The 21,414-nt window shown below is 36.4% G+C and overlaps 1 protein-coding gene and 1 pseudogene across 6 annotated transcripts in view; both read right to left on the reverse strand.

The window, feature by feature from the left end:
- The window catches only part of SFSWAP (splicing factor SWAP), a 107,984-nt gene that overhangs the window by 57,550 nt on the left and 29,020 nt on the right, over positions 1 to 21,414 (reverse strand). For 4 of the 6 annotated variants that reach the window (XM_074205238.1, XM_074205240.1, XM_074205243.1 and 1 more), the window contains 4 exons: positions 13,249 to 13,486; positions 12,840 to 12,971; positions 12,406 to 12,499; positions 5,030 to 5,210 (listed from right to left, as the gene is read on the reverse strand). In XM_074205238.1, the coding sequence (XP_074061339.1) occupies positions 5,030 to 5,210; positions 12,406 to 12,499; positions 12,840 to 12,971; positions 13,249 to 13,486 (645 nt within the window). The remainder of the gene's footprint in view (positions 1 to 5,029; positions 5,211 to 12,405; positions 12,500 to 12,839; positions 12,972 to 13,248; positions 13,487 to 21,414) is intronic. The other 2 variants (XM_074205239.1, XM_074205242.1) reach the window with 1 other exon arrangement.
- On the reverse strand, positions 5,223 to 8,582 carry LOC141501341 (peptidyl-prolyl cis-trans isomerase FKBP1A pseudogene; annotated as a pseudogene).

The following is a 21,414-nucleotide window of genomic DNA, read 5'->3' on the forward strand; positions in this document are numbered from 1 at the left end:
TCCTCTCAACTGAAAATATTTGCTCCTACTTCACAGAAAAAAAAAAAAACTGAGGTCATTTGACAAGGTTTTTTTCCCCTCTGTTCCCAGACTCCTTACTTAGATGTCTTCAACCACTATTTCCTGCTCCTTACATGGTGAAGAAGCCCTTCTCTTTGCAATACTAACCCTGTTATGTATACAAGGGGTCTTATTCAACAGATGGCTCCACCTATTATTTATCTACTCTCTCACTTACCTCTATCCATCTACTGGTTCCTTTTCTATTATGTAAGAACATGTCTACCTCTTCTCCACTCTCAAAAAAACCTCATTTGATCTATCCATATCTCTCCTGCCTTTTGTGATCAAGCTCCCTGAGAAGGATATTTATAAGAGATACCTCTATTTTCTCTACTCTCTTCTTAACTCTGTAGTCTACCTCATCATCAATCAAAACAGTTCTAACCAAAGTTAACAATGATCTCTTAATTGCCAAATCTAAAGATCTTTTTTCCATTTTCATCCTGACCTCTCTGCATCCTTTGATTCTGTTAAACCAACCTTTTCTTGATATCTTCCTTGATATTTGTTTCTCTCTAGACTTGTGGGACACTACTCTCTTCCTGGTTCTTCTACTTGATTGTTCGTTTTTGGTCTCTTTTGCTAGATTGTTATCAAGTCATACTTCTCTACTACTGCTTAAGGTACTCCAGAAGGCTTTACCTAGGGCTGGATTTTTCTTCCCCCTTTATACTATTTCAATTGGTAATTTCAGTTCCCATAGTTTCTATGTATTTGTATCATTTCTATGTTGATTCTCAAATCTACCGATCTAGCAATAACCCCCAAACTCACGTCTCCAACTGCTTTTTGGAGATCTCAAACTAGTCTAAAACTAATTCATTATTTTTTTTCTCTTTCAAACTTCCCTGCCTCCATTCGCCCCTTACAACCTTTATGTTCTTAACTCCTCATCCCTCCCCACTCCCCCAGTCATATCTAATCTGTTGACAAGGTTGGTTCATTTTACTTTTATAACATCTCTTGCATATGTCCCTTTCTTTACTCTGATACTATCATTGTCCTAGTATAGGTCCTTATCTCTTAATGTCTGGACTACTGTCCATAATTGCCTGCTGGTTGATCTCTCCTCACTCCAGTCCATCCTCCACTCAGTGGCAGAAGTGATGTTCCTAAAGTTCAGATCCAATCATATTCTTAAATTCAATGAACTGCATTTCTTGCTTGATGTACAAAGTCATCTATAATTTCTCTTACTTACCTTAAGGCACTCTACTTAAGTTGGTGATTTAGTAACATTGGCCTCCTTGCTGTTCCTCAAAGAAAAAATCTTATCTCCCAATTCCAGGTATTTTTATGCGATTGTCCCACATGACAGGGAATGTTCTTTCTTATCTCTGCCTTTTAACTTCTCTGGCTTTAATCATGCTAAGATCCCACCTTCTAAAGGAAGCCTTTTTCAATTCTTCTTATTTCTAGTGTCTTCCCTCTTGATTATTTCACAATTACCCTGGATATAGTTCTTTAGACATTGTCTCCCCTATTAGAATGTAAGTTCATTCAGAGCTCTTTTTAAAATTTTTTTTTTAGCTTTTTTTTTTGCAAGGCAGTGGGATTAAGTGGCTTGCCCAAGGCCACACAGCTAGGTAATTATTAAGTGTCTGAAGCCGGATTTGAACTCAGGTACTCCTGGCTTCAGGGCTGGTGCTCTATCCATTATTCAGAGCTCTTTAACCTTTCCTTCTATTTTAATTTCTTAGTACTGTGCTGAGCACTGATAACATCCTTTACAATAATTTTTTCTACATAATAACTTGTTGGTTATAGAAAGTTTCAACATAATCATCCCCACCATGAATGTCTCCATTTCCCTGATCAACAACTTTGATTCTTTAGAGGCTAAAGCATTCAATGATTTGCAGTCACCTGATATCATAAGAAAATCATCAGGACCAAGGACCTTTACTTCAGAGTAACAGTACTGAACCTCCCATATCTGTACCTTCACATAAAAAATTTCTGATGGTAGAACCACCATCTCCTAACCTTTGCCTTAGAGCCTGCAAATTAACTTTGTTCAGGGGTGAGTCTGTGAAGTCTCCAGTGATTCATAATAGTTCTCTCTTTGGGTCATTAGGATTTAATTATCTATGCAGATATTGTTTTCCCCCTAGAAAAATGTGATCTTGAAGGTAGATGCTGAATAAATGTGGAATGAAATTAAACAGTATCTCTTGGAGCCTGATGAAATCTCCTTACTAATATGGATTCATGTATTTTTCAATCCTTCAGTGCTTCAGGAAAAAATGGGGGAAGAACCTGTTTGAAGCAAGGAAAATTCTTTGAGAATATTTTCAGTAAAATGGTCTAATCACTTTCAGCAGTCTTTTCGAAGGACAGACTTGTACTTTGGCATCTTCAGAATTGAGACTAAGACTTCGTCAGTTTGATGTTGACGACAATGCTGATGAAGCATTTCTTTGGTATCCTCCTTTCTACTTTCATTGCTGCCATGCTTGAGGAGTCACTGTCATACTGGGGACATGGTACCCAGAATGTGAGTAGATATGGTGATCAGGACTGGTGATTGGGGATAGTGCATGAGGGGTTCTCATGATGATATGCACAGTAACACCCTTATCATATCCCAGACATAGTTGGCCAACCAGTAGATGACAGGGTTGCAGCCACTGACAAACTGAAGGTGCTTGGCCTTAGTGGCCTTCTCTGCCACAAGAAAGACCACAAAACTGGCCGGCACAAAGGACATGGCCACAATGATAAAGATCAATTCAAAAGGACTTATGACCTTTATCCTTAGTCTAGGACCTCCTATCCCTTTCCTGCATCATGAGACCCCTTGGCAATCAGGCTGGTAAAGTCTATGGATCCTTTTTCAGAATCATATTATTTATATATATGAAGTAAAACACATAAGATTACAAGGAAATCAATTATATTGAAATAGTTATCAAAATAAAGTTTGAAGACCCTTTCATTTGACTTTCGTCCTCAACAATCTGATGACAGTAATTTTCATTTTATCTTATATAACTCTCCTTCAGCAACACTTCAGTCAAATGCAAGTATTCTCTGCCTGCAGAAATGCTCAGTTCTCCATGTCTTTGCTCATACTTTTCTCTATGTCTGTAATGGTTTCCCTCCTGCTCTCCTCCCACTGAATTCAAATGCAGCTAGATGATATAGTAGATAGAGCACTGGTTTTGGAGTCAGTAGGACAGGAGTTCAGATCTGGCAACTGACACCTGACTCTTCTAGTTGTATGATCACGAGCAAGTCATTTAACCTTGACTGCCTAATATCCAGGGCCATTTCCAAAAGTCCTGATTCATATCTGGCACTGGACCCAGATCGCTCTGGAGGAGAAAGTGAAGCTAGTGACCTAGCACAGCACCCCTTCACTCAAATCCAATTCATGTGCTTGTCATGACATCACCTCCCTGATGTTGTGATCTTCTTTGAGAATGAAGGGGGGGGGGGGGCAGCTAGGTGGTGCAGTGGATAGAGCACTGGCCCTGGAGTCAGGAGGACCCAAGTTCAAATCCGACACAGACACTTCATAATTACCTAGCTGTGTGATCTCAGGCAAGTCACTTGACCCCACTGCCTTGCAAAAAAGAGAGAGAAAACGAAGGAACAAAAAAATCAACAGCAAATGCTACTTCCTCCAGGAAGAGTTTCTAATGAATAAAGAGCAAACCTCCCTTTTAAGAGTTATATTCCACTTTCTTTGAAAAGAACAATGGATTTAGAGACAAAAAAATAAGGGTTCAAAATCCAACTCTGCCACATGCTGTATGAAGTTGGGCAAAGTGACTTAGCCTAGTGACCAGGTTTCAGTTTCTTTTATCTGTGACAGGGCTTCCCTAGATGTAGAAAACTCCTTTTAATTCTAGATGTAGTTAAGTTATATAGCTTTAGCAATCAATACTGTGTAGCAGTTATTTTTGTTGATATTATCTTTCCACAGCCTTGAGGGCAGTAACTGTCTCACTTAAACCTCTAATAGCAGTTGGTATACAAAAGGCACTTCATGTCTGCTGAAGAAAGAAAATGGAAGTCTACAGGGTGCCTAAGGAACTGGGCTAAGAAAATATTGCTGACAGAAATCTGTGCTTGGAACTGAAAGGTCCCAAGAATTTAAATCCCAGTTCTATGACTTATTAGGTATATGTAACTTATTCCATTTCTTTTAGCTTTGGGTATATCATCTGTACAATAATGGCAATAATACTTAATATGCATATTACCTTTCTCAGTGTTACTGAGTATAAAATGAGATGATTCCTAGCACAGTGCTTGCACACAGTTGGTTCTTTTTTTTTTTTAGGTTTTTGCAAGGCAATGGAGTTAAGTGGCTTGCCCAAGGTCACACAGCTAGAATTATTAAGTGTCTAAGGCCGCATCTGAACTTAGGTACTCCTGAATCCAAGGCTGGAGCTCTATCCACTGCGCCACCTAGTCGCTCCCACAGTTGGTTCTTAATATCTTTGATTCATAAAAGTATATAGGGTGATGGTGGTCTTAGAAGGTGTTTTGGTGTTTTGGTGCTTTGGTGAGGAAAACTCTCTCTCAGAAGGCACATCAACAATTCTTTCACAACTTCTAACTCTTAAAGAGCTTCCTGGGTCAGAGACAGGTTAAGTGGCTTGCTCACAATCAGGTGGCCAGGCGACATCAGGTTAAATACATGTTATATGTCAAAGCACTCTAGAAATTTCAATTGTAAATATCATTACTTCTAACTTGCTCAAAAGTATCAAAAAAATATGTTTTTCTAAGCATAATATCTCTTTCTTTAGACCAAACAGACTGGCTAATGAAAAGGGAACTTCAGACAAATTCTATCTTTGTCTGAAATGAGTCATCAGGATACAGAGACCAATAAGTAGTGCCAAATAATAGTATATAATCTGCTAGAATTCAAAATTCTTTCTTGCCAAATTTATAAGTGAAAACAAAGGAATAGGATCAGATTTCAGTTTTAAAAACCATGCCAACTTACCTTTCACCAGTTTTCCATCACTGACGGCTTTACTGGATGCTGACTCCTTTTTTGTCCCTGTGGCCCCCTTTCCTCCTGCATCAGTGGCATCTTCAGACCCACTCTCTTCTACCACTTCCCGGGCACTTTCAGGGGCAGGCTCTGCCTGAGTTTCTTCTGCTACAGCTGTGGCTGTTACAACCTACAGAGATTACACATTACCCAAATGTAACTTGAATGATATAATTTTAAAATTTAGAAATAAGCAAAGCATATATTTAATTCAACCCCAGCATTTTGGTAATAGTATGCCCTTTATCTGACAGAAAAAGGACAAGAGGAAGAATAAAAATATTCTTCCACAAGGTGAAAGTAGTTTGTGAACCATTGTTCAAGGTTGATTTTTAGAATGCTAAATTATTCCCAACTCCTTCAGGTAAGTCAATTTTCTTTAGTCTGGACATTCAAAGATAGAGGACAACAGACATCTACTGATAAGCAAGTTGGATATCCCTTCGCCAAAATAGGTATAAAAAACTAAGGGCTTCCATGCTGCTGAGAACGAAAACAGAAGGAAGGTCAATAAGGAGTAATAAACTAAGGAGACCAAAAAAAAGTTTTGAACTGGGATACAATAACATTTTTTTTTGACTAATATCAAAGTCAGGGAGCAGGCAGGGGAAATGACTAGATAAAAGCAGTGGTAATGGGGTGGAGGTAGGTTTTTCTTTTTCATTATTACCATCTCAATAATGTTAAGAGCTCTATAGATGCTCCAGGTCCTCAATATGACAAATAAAATTAAAAAAATTAGTGTTACACTTTAAGTTTGATTTATTAGAAACCTAACATTCATGAACATATGATATCAAATAAGGTATCCCTGTATTACTCTATTTTTGATGTATCAGTGATCTTATCAACATGGATGTTTCCTCTTCCAAACATTATTGCTTTTATGTCAGGCAATTCTTGATTCTGTCTTTGCATAAATCACTTACAAAGCAGAGATCAAAGGATGTCTTCTGGTCCCTTAATATTTTGTGGAGGCGACTACACCACTGGGCTTTCCACTGGATCCTGTTCACCCTTGCTACATCAGCAGCTATTTCATCATTTTTGTATCCTCAATGATATCTTTTGTATCACTTTCTGAACATCATTTGCCATTGGTAATATATTACAATTCATTTTCAGCTACCATGCCTTTTGAGCTACCTGCAATTTAATTCTGAGATCATAATCTATTCTAATTTGAAGTCACATGGACTTATAAATAAGGAGAATACTGGTATTAAAAGGAAGAATTTGCAGTGGAATGGCTAGGAATCATTAATAATGTAATACAGTTTCTTAAAAGCAAACCATTCTTTTACTTTTTGGATCTGATTCTCCTTGAATTGGATTCTGGCACTGGCTCAACTGTCCAGATAAGTACACTAAGAGGCTACTTAATGGGCTGACCTCTGAGCATCACACCAAATCTTGGGCAAAAGACACTCCTCATTTACAAGCACAATTTCCTATGCTGATGGTCAAGCTAATCTCTTTTAGAAGACTAGAAATTACAGTTGACAGCTAGGCAGTTCAGTAGATAGAGCAATAGGCTTAGAATCAGAAGACTTATCTTCATGAATTCAAATTTGGTCTCAGATCCTTTTTAACTGTATGACCCTGGGCAAGTCACTTAACTCAGTTTGACTCAGTTTTACACCTGCTATAAAATGAGTTGAAGAAATGGCAAGAAAACCCCAAAGTGGCTCACAAAGAGTCAGACACAACTGAAATCATGCAACAAGAAAAAATAAATTACATAGAGGTCTTAACAGTTTTCCTCAGATTTAATGCCCTCAGCATAAAAATAAGAACACAGTTTCTGAGAAGCTGAAACTAAGATAAGCATATCTAGCTGTCTCTACTGAGTTTAAATCCTGAGGTCTGGATGAATTACAAACTAGGGTACTGAGATTATTGCTGGATACACTTGCTAAAGCAAGAGCAATTTTGAAACTAGTTCACGTGAAAAAGATCTGAGGGTTTTAGTGGACAGAAGTTCAATGATTACAAAAGCTATTAAGGGAGGGACTGTTTTCAGAATACAGGAACTTAAAGTGACACTGTACTTTGCCTAGGTCTAAACACATCTGGATTAATGTGCTCAGTTATGAATGGAAAACATAAATCTAGAAGGAAAAAATAATCTAGAGATCAGTCAAAGGCTATATAGAAGAAGAGCTTCAATATCATGTCACATGAATATTGGCTGAAGGAGCAGATGCTTTACTTACAGAAGTGGATATTTAGGGTCATATAGCTGTCTTATAGTATCTGATAGGTTGTCTTTTTTTTTTTTTTTTTGAGAAAAGCCAGCATTTTATTGCAATAATAAAACTTGAAACTCATATGTGGTGGAGGGAGAGTGGGTGGTGGCAGTTTCTCTTATGAAATCACTATACAGGACAGCAAAGCGGGGGGAGTGGGAGAGAAGGAAGGTGGGGGTGGAGGGAAGGATATCAGCAGTAGGGGAGCTGAGCATCAAAAACAGGAGATGTTGAAGCTGTGATAACCAGCATCAGTTTTTTTTTTTTTTGGTAGAGAACACGCAATGATTTCCTGTGACAATGACTGGGCTTTCATTGTGTTGAAAATTTCTACAAACAGCACCTTCAATTGAACAATCAATTCAAGTTCTTTGGACAGGGTGACTGATATGCTCCAAGGAAATCATTCAACAAGGAGAATATGTCAGCCCTCAATAGCTCCTCAATCTGCTATGGCTCTACAGCAGCAGCAAATTTTTTTTAATACATAATAGATAAATTTCATCTAAAAAAATAAAAGGGACAAAGATTTTCTCTGTCCAAATAATTCATATTCTAAGGTTAACCCATCTGTGTGCTGTTAATGCTTGATCATACACTTAATCTTAAATATATACCCAAAAGATTGCAATTTAAATCTAGACCACAAAAACAAAAAGATGAATGACTTGACAAATTGAGGTTTACGGTGTATAGTTTAGGGACAACACATGTACAAGGAGGAAGAATTGGAAGCAAAGCCAAGTGATAACACATTCAATCAGGGTATATGTCTATACAATGAATGTAGTAGAATATCAGGGAAAAAGCTCCATATAAATTCATGTGCATTCTTCTTGAAGCTGAGACTCTGGACTCTTCCATGTGTCCAATTCAAGAAACAGGGAGCCAGGGGAAGAAATCATTCCTGTCATTCCAATTTTACAAGTTCCACATCAAAGATGAGAGTAGCATTTGGTGGAATGATGCCTGGATGACCAGTGGAACCATAAGCATAGTCTGGAGAGATAGTCATTTTTGCTCTCTGGCCCACACTCATCTGGGCAATTCCTTCTTCCCAGCCTCGAATCACCTCCTGTTTGCCCATCACAAACTTGAAGGGTTTATTTCTGTCATGAGAGGAATCAAACTTTTCCCCATCTTCAAGCATCCCCGTGTAGTGCACCACGCAGGTCTGGCCGCGCTTGGGGAAGGTGCGCCCGTCCTCGGGGGGAGATGGTCTCCACCTGCACTCCCATCCCAGCCGGCCTGGAGAGAGTTGGGGGCGGCGGCTCCGCGGGGCACGGGAGGGTGGGTAGCAAGGCGAGGAAGGCACCGGCTCCCCACCCCAGCCCTGCGCCAGCCTGATAGGTTGTCTTATGGAAAGAAATTACATGTTATATGCGACTATAAAGGGCAGAACTAGCAACAATGGATAGGAAGCTACAGAGAATGAAATTTAGAAGCATCATAAAAAACAATTTCCAATGATGAAATGGTATGTCTCTTGAGGGAGTGCCCCACCACAGGTCATTCTTTAAATAGAGGTTGAATGACCAGTTTTTTTTCAGGATTAAATTCCTATCCTGGTATGAGTTAGACCAGAGGGCCTCTGAGGCATCTTCCAATTCTGAAGATCAGGGAAGGTACTTTCTTTTTGCACTGGATTTTTCTCATGACCTATTTCTTTCTTTCTTTCTTTCTTTCTTTCTTTCTTTCTTTCTTTCTTTCTTTCTTTCTTTCTTTCTTTCTTTCTTTCTTTCTTTCAAGATTTTTCAAGGCAATGGGGTTGAGTGGCTTGCCCAAGGCCACACGGCTAGGTAATTATTAAGTGTCTGAGGTTGGATTTGAACCCAGGTACTCCTGACTCCAAGGCCGGTGCTCTATTCACTGCACCACCTAGCCACCCCCTCATGACCTATTTCTTAAGCATTATATTTTATGTTAGACTTTTTCTGGTTCCGAGTCATTAATTCTCTATTTATATGCACGTTTTCCAATCTCTTCCACCTCCCAAAGGAAGCTCATTGAAGGGCAGGAGTTTTCCTTTTGTCTTTATAATTCCTAGTACATGTCTGCCTGCTTTATGCTTTACTTGCTAAAGAAGACTACCAAACAAAATTATTAATGGTTTAATCTGTCAAAGAATTCCATTGTCTGTTATAGACATATTAAGCATGGGCTATACATTTTAAAGTGTTTTGTTCACTAAATGCTTTTCTGATCATCAAAAGACTGGGTAACTAATCTTATACCTTTGAACCATGTTTAATTCTGAAGGGAAGGATCAACTAGAGGAAAATGATTGAAGAAAGCCTATTCTCTTTTCTTCAAGTTTATCCTTGTAAATGCACAGATAATTTTCATCAAAATCATACAGAAATGAAGAAATCAGAACAGCAATAGTTGCTGCTATTATCTTGGTCAATTATTTACTTGTTGAGGGCTGGAGAGTCACTAACACCATTCATTAAATTTTCTTCTCTTGAGATATCTTTAAAAACAATACCCAAGTACCTCTATCATAAAAGTTATACTAGACTTCTTGTGATTTTATTTAGTATAGAAGCAGTTCCTGTCATTTTTACTTTTTCATATAGTACAATGGATATTGAGATGTTAATATTTAAAGGGACTAATTTTGTTGCCATCAATAATATGAATAGGTCATTGTAGAAGTGAATAGAAAATTGATGTTTCATGTCTACCTGTAGCCTTCTATCTCTTATGCATATAAACAGACTGAGAAAGATATGACTTCATTGGATTCATGACAAGCTTTCTCTAGGCTCACGTTTCCCCTACCTTTTGTTTTGCAAAAGGACACTATAAATTTTCTGGCACTTTCAGCAATGATTTGTAAAGCAAAGCTTCCTTTGACCAAAAATTTGGTTTGCTGGATGAGATGGTTTCTGGGATATTTTGGCATTCTTATACTTGTATACACTGACTATATTTCTCTTACGAATGGTGATAAAGTGAAACCAGAGTCTTAAATTTTATCCATTTCCCATTTATTGTCTTCCAGGCAATAATTAGGGCCAAGGCTTTTGTATTTTGCTCAGACTCATATTCTGATCTTCCTTCTTTCTTTTAACTCAGTGATAGATGCTCTAATTTAGTTGCTTTAAGTAGTTAAAAATTTGACCGCAAATGGCTGATTCTGATATGAGACCTGAATTACGAGGAGCAATCATTTTCTGTTAAGATATAATCAATTCAATTTTTGTTACCTGCAGTCCACTCTCCTACTCCGTCTCCTGGTACTCAGGGCTCTGACCGGAGAGTTTAACTTATTTGTGTATGTGGTCTTAAAATGTAAACTTCTCAAGGGCAGAGACAATCTTAGTGATTTGTATTCCTATTTCACTAATTCATCATGATATCTGGTACACTGTAAATAATTCATTTCTTTTTTCTCAATTCATTCATTCTAATTCTCTTTTCAAGTCAAGTATTCACAATACATAGGCATGAGTCTTCAAGAGCAATCTAGAAGCTTTTGACTTGTTTCATTTCTTACCCATCTATCAGTTTCCAATATATATGATGCCACTTTCCCCTGTCAACTTTTGCATGAAAATTATTGAATGTCAAGGTATAGGTTGATACAATAGGTTCTTTTTTTTTTCAAGGCAAACGGGATTAAGTGGCTTGCCCAAGGCCACACAACTGGGTAATTTTTAAATGTCTGAGACCAGATTTGAACCCAGGTACTCCTGACTCCAGGGCCAGTGCTTTATCCACTATGCCACCTAGCTGCTCCGATACAATAGGTTCTTAAAAGAATTTTTCTTTCATTCTTTGCAACAAAAGAAGTCCAGAACTGTTATCAGGCACTTGGGATTTTGATTCCAACTCTGTCATTTAGGAGACATCTGACGATGGACAAGTTGTTTTCCCTCTCAGAGTCATATCACAGCAATGGAGATAATAACACTTCTTATAATGCTCATTAGATGACTGCTGTGAAGAAAGTTCTTTGAGAAGATTTAGCACTGTGGCCACACAGTAAGCTGGAGAGCTCTTGAGGGGGATGGCTAGGCTGGTCTAAGTTTTGAGATTCTCCTTAGAGACTCGAGCTTGGAGAAAGAAGACTAGCAAGGGGATGGGGTAAGTGAGGCTAGTAATGTGAAGGGGGTGAGATTTGTTCTGCTTAGCCTCAGAGATCAGACCTAAGCACTTAGTCAAGGTTACAAAGAATTGGATTTAGGGTCAATGCAAAGTAAAATTTCCTAAAAATTGAAGCTATACAAAAGTAGAACAGGCTGCTTTTATTAATTCCCTTATGGTCTCCCCAATTTAGGGGATTCTTGTGTGGGTTAGACTCAAAGTTTTCTGCCTGAAATTCTTTCAAAATCAGATTTTTCAACAATTCAAAATTCAAAATCAGTGATTCTACATTGACCTAACTGGTTTCATGACAATTTTCTTTTTGCTTGGTATAAGCACTGAAAGGAAAGATGATTAAGTGTTTCATACAATGAAATTTCTTGTTATATCTAAGTGTACAATGGAACCAATTTTTGTCAACCCCTTTATTTAGATGTGAGCTTTATTTCAACAATGAGCTTTTCTTTTAAATACCTACAATTCTATGTTTTTTTCTAGTTTCATTTATAGTGAGAAAAAGGTATAAATAAGGTTTTGGTCACTGCAAAGACCTCACATGAATTTTGTCAACAATTGCTTTAGTTCTTGCAGAATAAGTATTATCTTCAAATTCAGGTAAGAGTATCTTTAAGCAGTGTTATCTGGGGTCTGGCTCATACCTGAAGGCTTTTTGGACTGGTAGAACCTGGCAGACCTTGTACTTCAATGGTATAGACTTCAGATCAAGATAATGCAGCAGAGCTGGGAATTTATCACCACTACATCAGGACATTTTTTGCAAAATTCCTTCTCAGCAGGAATTAAAATAATGCTCATTCTAAATTCTCATTTGGAAAGGAAAATTATAAATTTTACATGCTTGGATAGGAAACCAAAATGGCCTTGTCTTTCTTTCTAAATTGACTTATAATTGCTTTTTTTTTAAAATAAAAATTAAATTAACATAAAAAGTTTCTTCATAAATAACAATCATTACATAAGTACCTGTGAGCTGTTGCCTCCTTCTTTCTGAAGGAAGAACTGCTTCTTAAACTCATAGTAGGCATTATACTGGTGCCACGGTTGTAGGAATTCAAACCTGTTTATCAACAAAGATAACAAAATAATTTGTGAACAATACAAAAATAATGCTAAAACAATAATAAAAAATTTCACTGCACTACCTGAAGAATGATATGCCATTTACTTTTGAAATCTAAAATGGTTTGTGCCCCATTCTTAGGAGACCTCTTAAAAAAAAAGCATGGCTTCTGGCCATTGCAGTCTAGGTAATATCAACAATCTTATTTTTTAATAAAAAGTAATTTAACCCCCCCAGCATATTACAGATAATTATAACTTGCATTTATCAAAAAACCTGTGCCAAGCATGACATTAAAAAAAAAAACCAAACTTAAACCAAAAATACTTGATCTTACCTCTGATCATTCTTGGCACGAACACTAGTTTCAAATTTAATTCCATTCCTAGCCACGTATTCTGCCAATTTGTCAATCACAGGCTGGATGTCTGGAGGTGGAGGGATAATGGCAACCACTGGAGCAAGGGTACTGAAAATATTGGATGCTCATTACTTACATTCATAGGGGACTGAAATAATTTCAAAACGTTTCTTCAAAATCAACAAATATTAAGCTGAGATTACCAGAAGCAGGAATATTCCAAATCTAGCAAAAACAATACTGATATAGTATGGTAGTATAATGACTGGATGAGGAAACATTTTCTAAGCATGTATCAGAAGTCACATTGGGAGTTACAAGTCACAGAAAGTTATGGTACAGAGTTAGAGGCAAACATGAGAAATGGTACAGGAGAAGCTCCCACCTGGATGGAGCTGCGGCCGATGTTGGCCCACTGCTGGTCTCCGTGGTAGCTGGGGGTGGGGGCGGCGTGGTCCCAGGAGGAGGGGGTGCACTGGTTACTCCTGTGGTGCTAGGCACACTAACCCCTGCAGGAAGAGCACTGTAGTAAGTAGCAATATCAATCCCAGGGGGTGGAGGTGCAAGACAATGGGTTCCATCTGACAACATGTAGTAGCTACAATACATGGCTGCCGCTGCTGCTGTTAAAAAGAAAACAAACTTCTTGAGAGAATGATATCACCGCATGAGTGCACGTTCACTACAGTTTAGGGAATGCAGTGTCTCCTGTCTGTCTCTCACCACTTCCCTAATTTTCTGGCCTATGCAGGCTTCTCATGCCCAGTCACTCAAGTTAAACAAAGAGGACTCAACCTACAAGACTAAATGAAAAGTGAATAGACATGAAGGTATGTAAAAAATATTCAATATGGGGCGCCTTCTAGAGAAGGTAATGGTTTTAAATAATGTAGAGTAATACTACGAATATTCTGCTATATAAAGAAAAAAGGGAAAAGGTCTATTTAAAACTCATGCCTTTAGTGATTAATAGGAAAATGTAAAAAATTTCTTAAGTAAGCACTACAACCTTCATTACTGAAACTACAGTATAAGTTTATTAGCCAATTTAGAGAAATGTTATAAATTGGTACAAATCAAAGTACAGAGATTACTTTAGAGTGGATACAAAGATCCACCTAAGATTTTTCTTTAAAATATACATTAGAAATAACTGTTCTGATTAAACATTAAATTTTATCTTAGTAAAATGGATGATAAAAAAATAGATAATTTGATAACAGTATTTATCTTCAATTTTCACTAATTCAGACTGGCCATTCTCCATTTTTATAGCAAGGCTGCTGTGCTGGGAAACAAAACAAAGCAAAACATCAAAAAGAATGTCAATTTAAAATAGCTCAGCAGCAGCAGTTAGAATTATAGCCTTGCTATGAAGAATTAAAAAGTGCATAATTCATATGTATTCTAGGCATAATAAAATTATAAAGACTGTTCCCTTAAGAGACTGAAATACCCCTCCCCAAATTCAGTTGTTAATGACTTATTTATTAATTATACATGTGAATTTTTAATTGTCACAATGACACAATGCATAGCTGATATACAGGAAAACAGTTTTATTTGTGAAAACCAGGTGGGTAGTTTTAACTTACCACATTTATCTCCAGCATGAAATTATTTCGTTTCATCACATAATTGGCAATCTTTAAAGAAAGACCCTGAATTGGAAGAACAATGGAACTACAGGCCAAGACCAAAGTCCTTGGATTGTACTATTTGGGGCATGGGAGGGAAAGGAGCTGTTTGAAAGCACAAAAAAGCAATGTGTTTTATTTGAGTCCTTCAAAAAGAACTTTCCTATCAAAATTAAAATTTAGCCTTACAAAGTCCACCATGAAATAGCTGAAACTCTATGTGGATAGCTTCCACTACCCACCCCTAACTGCCACCCCAAACCAGAAGAAGGGAAAAAAAGCCAAACAATGAGAACATTATAAGTAAGATTAGACTGAATTTTCTGAAGCCACTTGTCATTCATTCAAGACCATAGTGTAAGGAAGAAAAGAAGCAAGTGTATTAAATATATCTGTAGAAAATGTTCCCTACTTTACTTAAAAAAGAGGAAAAAAATTAGAAGGAACCTTAGAGATTGTCTAGCCTAACAATCTGATAGCTAAGGAAATTGCAATTCCTTGTTCAATGGCACACAAACTAGTAATTGTTAGAACGTGTTTGATTTCACTTCTACCTGATTTCCAGTCAGGTTTGATTTCTACTTCAACAAGTTATATTCCAATGTCAAGATATAAGGTTCAATCCTTAAATGGATCAATTAGTTTTGTTTGATTCCATTAAGACTATATTCCCTCACTCTGACTGTCTTACACAAATGTTTGTCAAAGGATACATATAGATAAAATATTTAGTCCTCCACCTAGAATACATACCACACAGCAAATGTCCTCCCCACGATGATTTAGTATTATCTTTGAATGCAGAGTACAAACAAGACCAGTGTGTTATTTAAACATGCTGACAGTACCTGCTCTCATGGAAACTGTACCATATTTGCTCATGACAAATGAAGTATGTATATTCCTAGAAAAAAATGCTTTTATTTTCTCTCATAAAGTTTCCTGCTTACAGTTTTGTTTCAGGTTCCTCACAAAATATCTCAAGAACTTAAAACCCCCCAGAAATTATTGCTTTTGAAGGTACCAAGATTAAGACTAGTCAAATTTTTCCTAAAGGAAAAAAATTATGCTGACCTAGGAAATTGATTAAAAAAGAAAGGTTCTATAAAATTAAAGAAAATGGGCACCCTGGTGTAGGCAATTTAAAGAACTTAATTTGATGACATTATATATTGCACTGCTATTATCTCTCAAGTAAAGACTTAACTGACTTCTTTCCAAACAAGAATTAGATATTCCTATTAAATGATTTGCAAAGGTTACATTAATAAATAAACCTGAGATGTGGGGGCACGGAGAAGATAAAAAATGACTTAGAAAAACATCCATTGATATTCTGTAACAGATTTATATATTATTTTCTTCATTTCAACTGTGATTTTTTTTTTGTTCAGTAGCCATGGTATTACTATTATTCATCTCACAGATGAGGAATTAAAGAATGAAAGAAGTTTTATTCTGAATCTTACAACTAGTAATTTTAGAAGCCAGGATTGTGGCCTTTCCACTTTATCAATCTATTTCTCCATAGGATGAGCCTGAATTGACAATTTGATCGGTTGCTAGGTAAAACTGGGTTTTATAGATGAACGAGAAGATTTTTTTTGGTAGTGAATCTCTGATCCAGTACCAAAACATCTATTGTAGTCTACCACAGACTAAAGCAAATACATTCATCTATCCACCCATTCATCTGTTTTATCCATCCATCCAATCCATCCCTCCCTCCATCCTTTTAACTTTCAAAGGTTCAATGACTGGGGGTAGCTAGATGGCACAGTGGATAGAGCACCAGCCCAGAAATCAGGAGGACTTGAGTTAAAATCTGGGCAGAGACACTTAATTATCTGTGTGAACTTGAGCAAATCACTTAACCCCATTGCTTTGCAAAATAAAAAATAACAAATAGTCAATGATTTCATTACTACAAGAACTCCTGAAGAAGAAACTTCTTTAGCAATGCAGATCAGCAACTGTTTGGAAAAGAGTTCTTATAAAAGTTTTGTGGAACACTTAAGAGGTTAAGTAACTTGTCAAGGGATCACATAGCCAGTGTATGTGTCAGAAATGGAATCTAAACCCAGTTCAGTCTTCCCAAATCTAAGCTCCATTCTCTATTTCCTATTCCTTTCAAAGCTGTATGACTACAGTTAAAATTTTCTCTGAATTGCTTAGAAAATATTGAGAAGCTAAGAAAAGTTGTAATGATTTCATTGTTTGATGTCATTAAGTATTAGTAAGTACCTGTGATTTTCTAAAACATGGTCTCATATAATAGAGAATTGTGTGTGTGTGTGTGTGTGTGTGTGTAGGTATATGAACAGGCTGACAACTAGAAAGGTTGTAAACACTGGAAATAAGACATGACAATAAGAACTAGTTGGCGAATTTGCAAATGGCAATATGGGTTGTATAGGTAAAAGCAACTGCTTAGGAGCATACAAGTCCCTGTTTGAAATAATTTAATATCCAACTCCATATAAGTTTTAATATAAACATAAAGACTTCTTAACCAATTACCAACTAGCTATCTATTAATAGGGTTTTCTTAGTTATTAAAATCTAAAAATTCCCTTAGAAGTAACAATGTATTTTAAATACAAAAAATTCATTGGGACGAAATACCTAGAAAGAAAATTGATCCTTCCACAGAAGATGAGGGATACACACACACACACACACACACACACACACACACACACACATAAAATTGCACTATTACCATTCTGAATTCATAACAATTCAGAGAAAAATAAATTACTGTTTTTTCAGAGTCGCTGTTCAGATGTTTGTCCCCAGCTCCAAAAATACTTCCTGCAGAAAATCATAATCTAATTTGTTCCTTTCTTAATACTCAGAATAAAAAAGTTTCCAAAAATCTGAAACTTTTTATGATTTGAGTGTATCATATAACATTTTATAGTGTTATTCTGGATAATTTTCTAACCACTTTAATTCATAAATTCATCATTTTGTAGCATTTATCACATAATATGAAGATTTTTATCTTATTTTTCTACTAAACTTTAGGTTTATTTCTTCCTGTCTAATTTCTAAGCTTAAAACCCAAAAGGAATCATGCAGAATTTACTGTAAATAGCAGTGCTGATTACTTTTGCAAATGTCAGGAGCCACCCCTTCCTAAGCTAATCAGGGGGATAATCTCTTGCCAAGAATCATTGCCCATATTTTGGGTTCTTCAGTTCCCCAAATCAAATGAATTTTTTTAAATTTTATGGTGATTTCATCATTTCATGTAGTTATTTTGATAAAAAGGCTTACTAATGTAATTCATTACTTTTTAAAGATTCTATTCAACCTGTATTCTCTGAAACTGGTTCTAGATTTATATACACATCCTTTCTCAAGGACAGCTCATTTGATCTGCAAAATTTTATTTGGTTTGCTCTTTCTGTGTTTGTATGCCTAGTATCAAGAAGAATGCCTGACATATCATAGATATAATGAATGATGATACTCCATCTGATATTATCTGTTTTTTTTTTATGAAGAACTTCATCCCACCCAAGAAAAACTATGCATGTGAATAATGGTCTCTGACCACTCACTTCAGTAATCATCATTAAACACCAAATTAATAATGAAAAATGAAGTGGCTCAACTTGAAGAACCTGCTGGACCTATATAGGGTAAGACATGACTCTAGTGACTGAGTCCATCTGCTATCTTTCAGTTGACCTGCTACTATTATGACTCAGTAAACAGGAGTAACAAACACTTGTAAGTCTTCTGGTTTTACCTCTTAAGTCCTTGATTTTGTACTGAAATTTCTGAGGGCTCCCTTCCAATGCTATGTAACTATTGCACAGCAGTTGGATAGAGCACCAGTCTTGGGAGTCAGCAGGATGGGAGTTTGAATCCAGCCTCAGACACTTGATTCTTACTAGCTGTGTGACCTTGGGCAAGTTATTTTAACCCTGACTGTCTCACATCCAGGGCCATCTCCACTGAAACCTGATTCGCATTTGGCCACTTGACCTGGATAGCTCCAGAGGAGAAAGTGAGGTTGGTGACATAGTAAAACCCCCCCTCCCTGATGTCATGGTCTTCTTCAGAATGAAAGACAGTTGGTGCCACCACCACCATCAACACCACCACTACCACTGCATAATCTTCTGCTGAGCCCAATTATACAAAATAATATTTAATAAAAGCTAAACAAGTTTCCTTAATTAAATTTTAATGAATTAACATATATATTGCTAAAGCAACCCATTCCAAAAAGGATAGTACACAGGTCACATATTATCATTCCTAAATATTTTCAAATACAGTTCAAATCCTAATTTAAAAAACTATAACAATGACTTCCAAATCCTGGTCAATGACCTTGATACATCAAGAAATACCAGATAAAGTCCAATAAAGTCCAAAAAATTCAGACAATCTCTTGTTAACTTTAATAGGGCTTGGACTATAAAATCTTTACTGTAATATATGTAATAGATCTAAAAAGAAAAAAATTTAAAAATCCTAAGGTATTAATAAAATTTGAAAAACGACACTTATGTGCCAAAAAAAAATTCTTCATTTATCTAATTTAGTATGATGAACACATTTGTTGAGATTATTCAGAGTTTAAGAAAAACATTCTTAGGTTAGTAAAAATGAAAAATCAATTTGCAGCTCTAATCAATAGTATTTTGGAATTTTAGCTCAGTTTATAAAGTCAAAGGCCCTTCATCTGAAATTTCAGTAAATGGCAGCATTTTTCCTCTTCAACCAACAGTTTAAAATCAGTATAAATTAACAGTACAGAAGAAGACTTGCTATATGATTTAACTGGTTCGAGAAACTGAAGCTTCTTTGGCAATTTCTAACTTTAGAAAGTGACCTAGAGAACTCGAGAGTGAAGTGATTTATCCAGGGTCTCACACACACACACACACACACACCACACACACACACCCACACCCAAATGTGTTAGATGTGGGGTTTGAACCCGGTTCCTGGTTATGAGATCAACTCTACAGACTATGACAATCTAATTGGAAAATAATATTTTTGTCAAATTCCTCACAGTCCTTTAGATTTCTGGTTCTGGAAAAGAAAGAGTAATTTACTGAGGCCAAATTACACCTGAGTAAGACAGAATATCTAGCATTTGCTTAAATAACTTGGCATACTCTTCAACAGACTATAGGTTGGATGAGGTGGTCCTAGTGGTCCCTTGCCAATTTTTCATTATGTGGCTTCCAAAAGCTGCTTATTCCACTCCTATATATTTTTCATTTTGAGAATAATGATAAATCTACATTTTCTTCTTTGCAACTCCTAATCAGGGGGTTAGTCAAACAGAGCTAGTTCATGGGACTAGGTACACATCCCTACATGCTCCCCAAGTGCCAAACAGGTCACACCTCTATTCCTCTAAATGTTCTTCAACTTAACCACTGTCTTCCTAAAATGTTATGCCTAAAACTGCAGTGACATTGAAACTAGGCCAATTCCACAAATAGTGAATGGCAAGACCAATTCAAAAGAACTTTTTAACAAGATGCAATGATTTCATCTCACTTAAATTCTCCTAATATCCTTTGTCATGAAGCATATGCAGACTGGCATTTCCCCCTTTAAATTATATGCCCTAAAAGCAGGTGGTATGTTGAGTATCAATAATCTATTATTCCTTCTTGCATAATTCACTTCCTTTATTCTAACTTACTTTGAAACTCTTTATCAATAAAGCAGAAGGAAAACAGAGTAATTACAGTGTGTAGGCAATCAAAAAAGCAGTTCATTATTAAATTAAAAATGTAACCTTTGAGAGAACTAGTTCAGTATAACATATTTATTTAAGAGTTTGGTACAATAATGATCATGTTGAATGGATACATATTTCTGAAAGTCAACCAAAATTTAGGAAAAGCTTAACTCATGGAAAGCAAGTAGTAAGAAGATGAAACACTAAGTGATATCATGAGATTGGAAAGTTGAGAGCCATGAATTTAAAATACGTAATTAATCTACTATGATAGCAGTAGTCATCAAAACAGAAAGTGGGGGAACCCCATCTTTATTAGTTTGGCTGTTGTACCACCGATAACCCAGAGAAGTACAAGAAGTGAAATTTACAATAGATTAGAATTGATCTAAAATTATTTTACTTTCAAAAGCATCAATTATGTTGGTATATTAAAAATTAAACAGTGAAACTTCTATTTGAGAATATAGCCCTAAAGATGATCTAGTTTTATTGTGCAACATTTTCTTTATAGCTCTCAGGTATTACAAAATAATAAAGCAGGATGGAAAGGATTGGCTTTTAGATTTGTAGTCCTGTGAAGAAATGGTTCAATTTACGAGGCATGGTAGGTAGAGTGCTGGAATAGGAGTCCAGAAAAACTGAGGCTCAATTACCTTCAACACTTATTGTATGACCACAGACAAGTCATTACTAAACAAGGCTTTGAGTATATTTTCAAAAATGCACATAAGTTGGAGATGCCAAGACTTAGAAAAATCAGAGTCAGAAGGGATTTCAAAGACCTCACCTTTTCCTGCTTAAAAATTCCTGCTACAATATAACTGACAGGTATTTTTTCTTTGCTGAAAGATCTAGAATTGAGGAAGAATTATGCTACATCTTGTGGCAGCTGATTTTACTTTGGAAATTGACTTTTTGTGACATTAGGCCTAAATGCGCTTTGATACAACTTCTACTAAATAAATACCTCGTTCCCCCTTCTGGGGTCTAGTAGAATAAAGTATAATTTCTCTTCCATGAATGGCTCCTTCAAATATTTTTCTTCTCCAGGTTAAGTAAACAAAACCTATTCCTTCGACCAAACTTCATGAAATGAACTCAAGGCCCTGAACCATTCTAGTTGCTCTCTAGTTTATCAACATCCTTTATAGACTGTGGGGCTCAGAACTGAATGCAACACTACAAA

Source organism: Macrotis lagotis, chromosome X, assembly GCF_037893015.1.
Source record: "Macrotis lagotis isolate mMagLag1 chromosome X, bilby.v1.9.chrom.fasta, whole genome shotgun sequence".
NCBI lineage: Eukaryota > Metazoa > Chordata > Mammalia > Peramelemorphia > Peramelidae > Macrotis > Macrotis lagotis.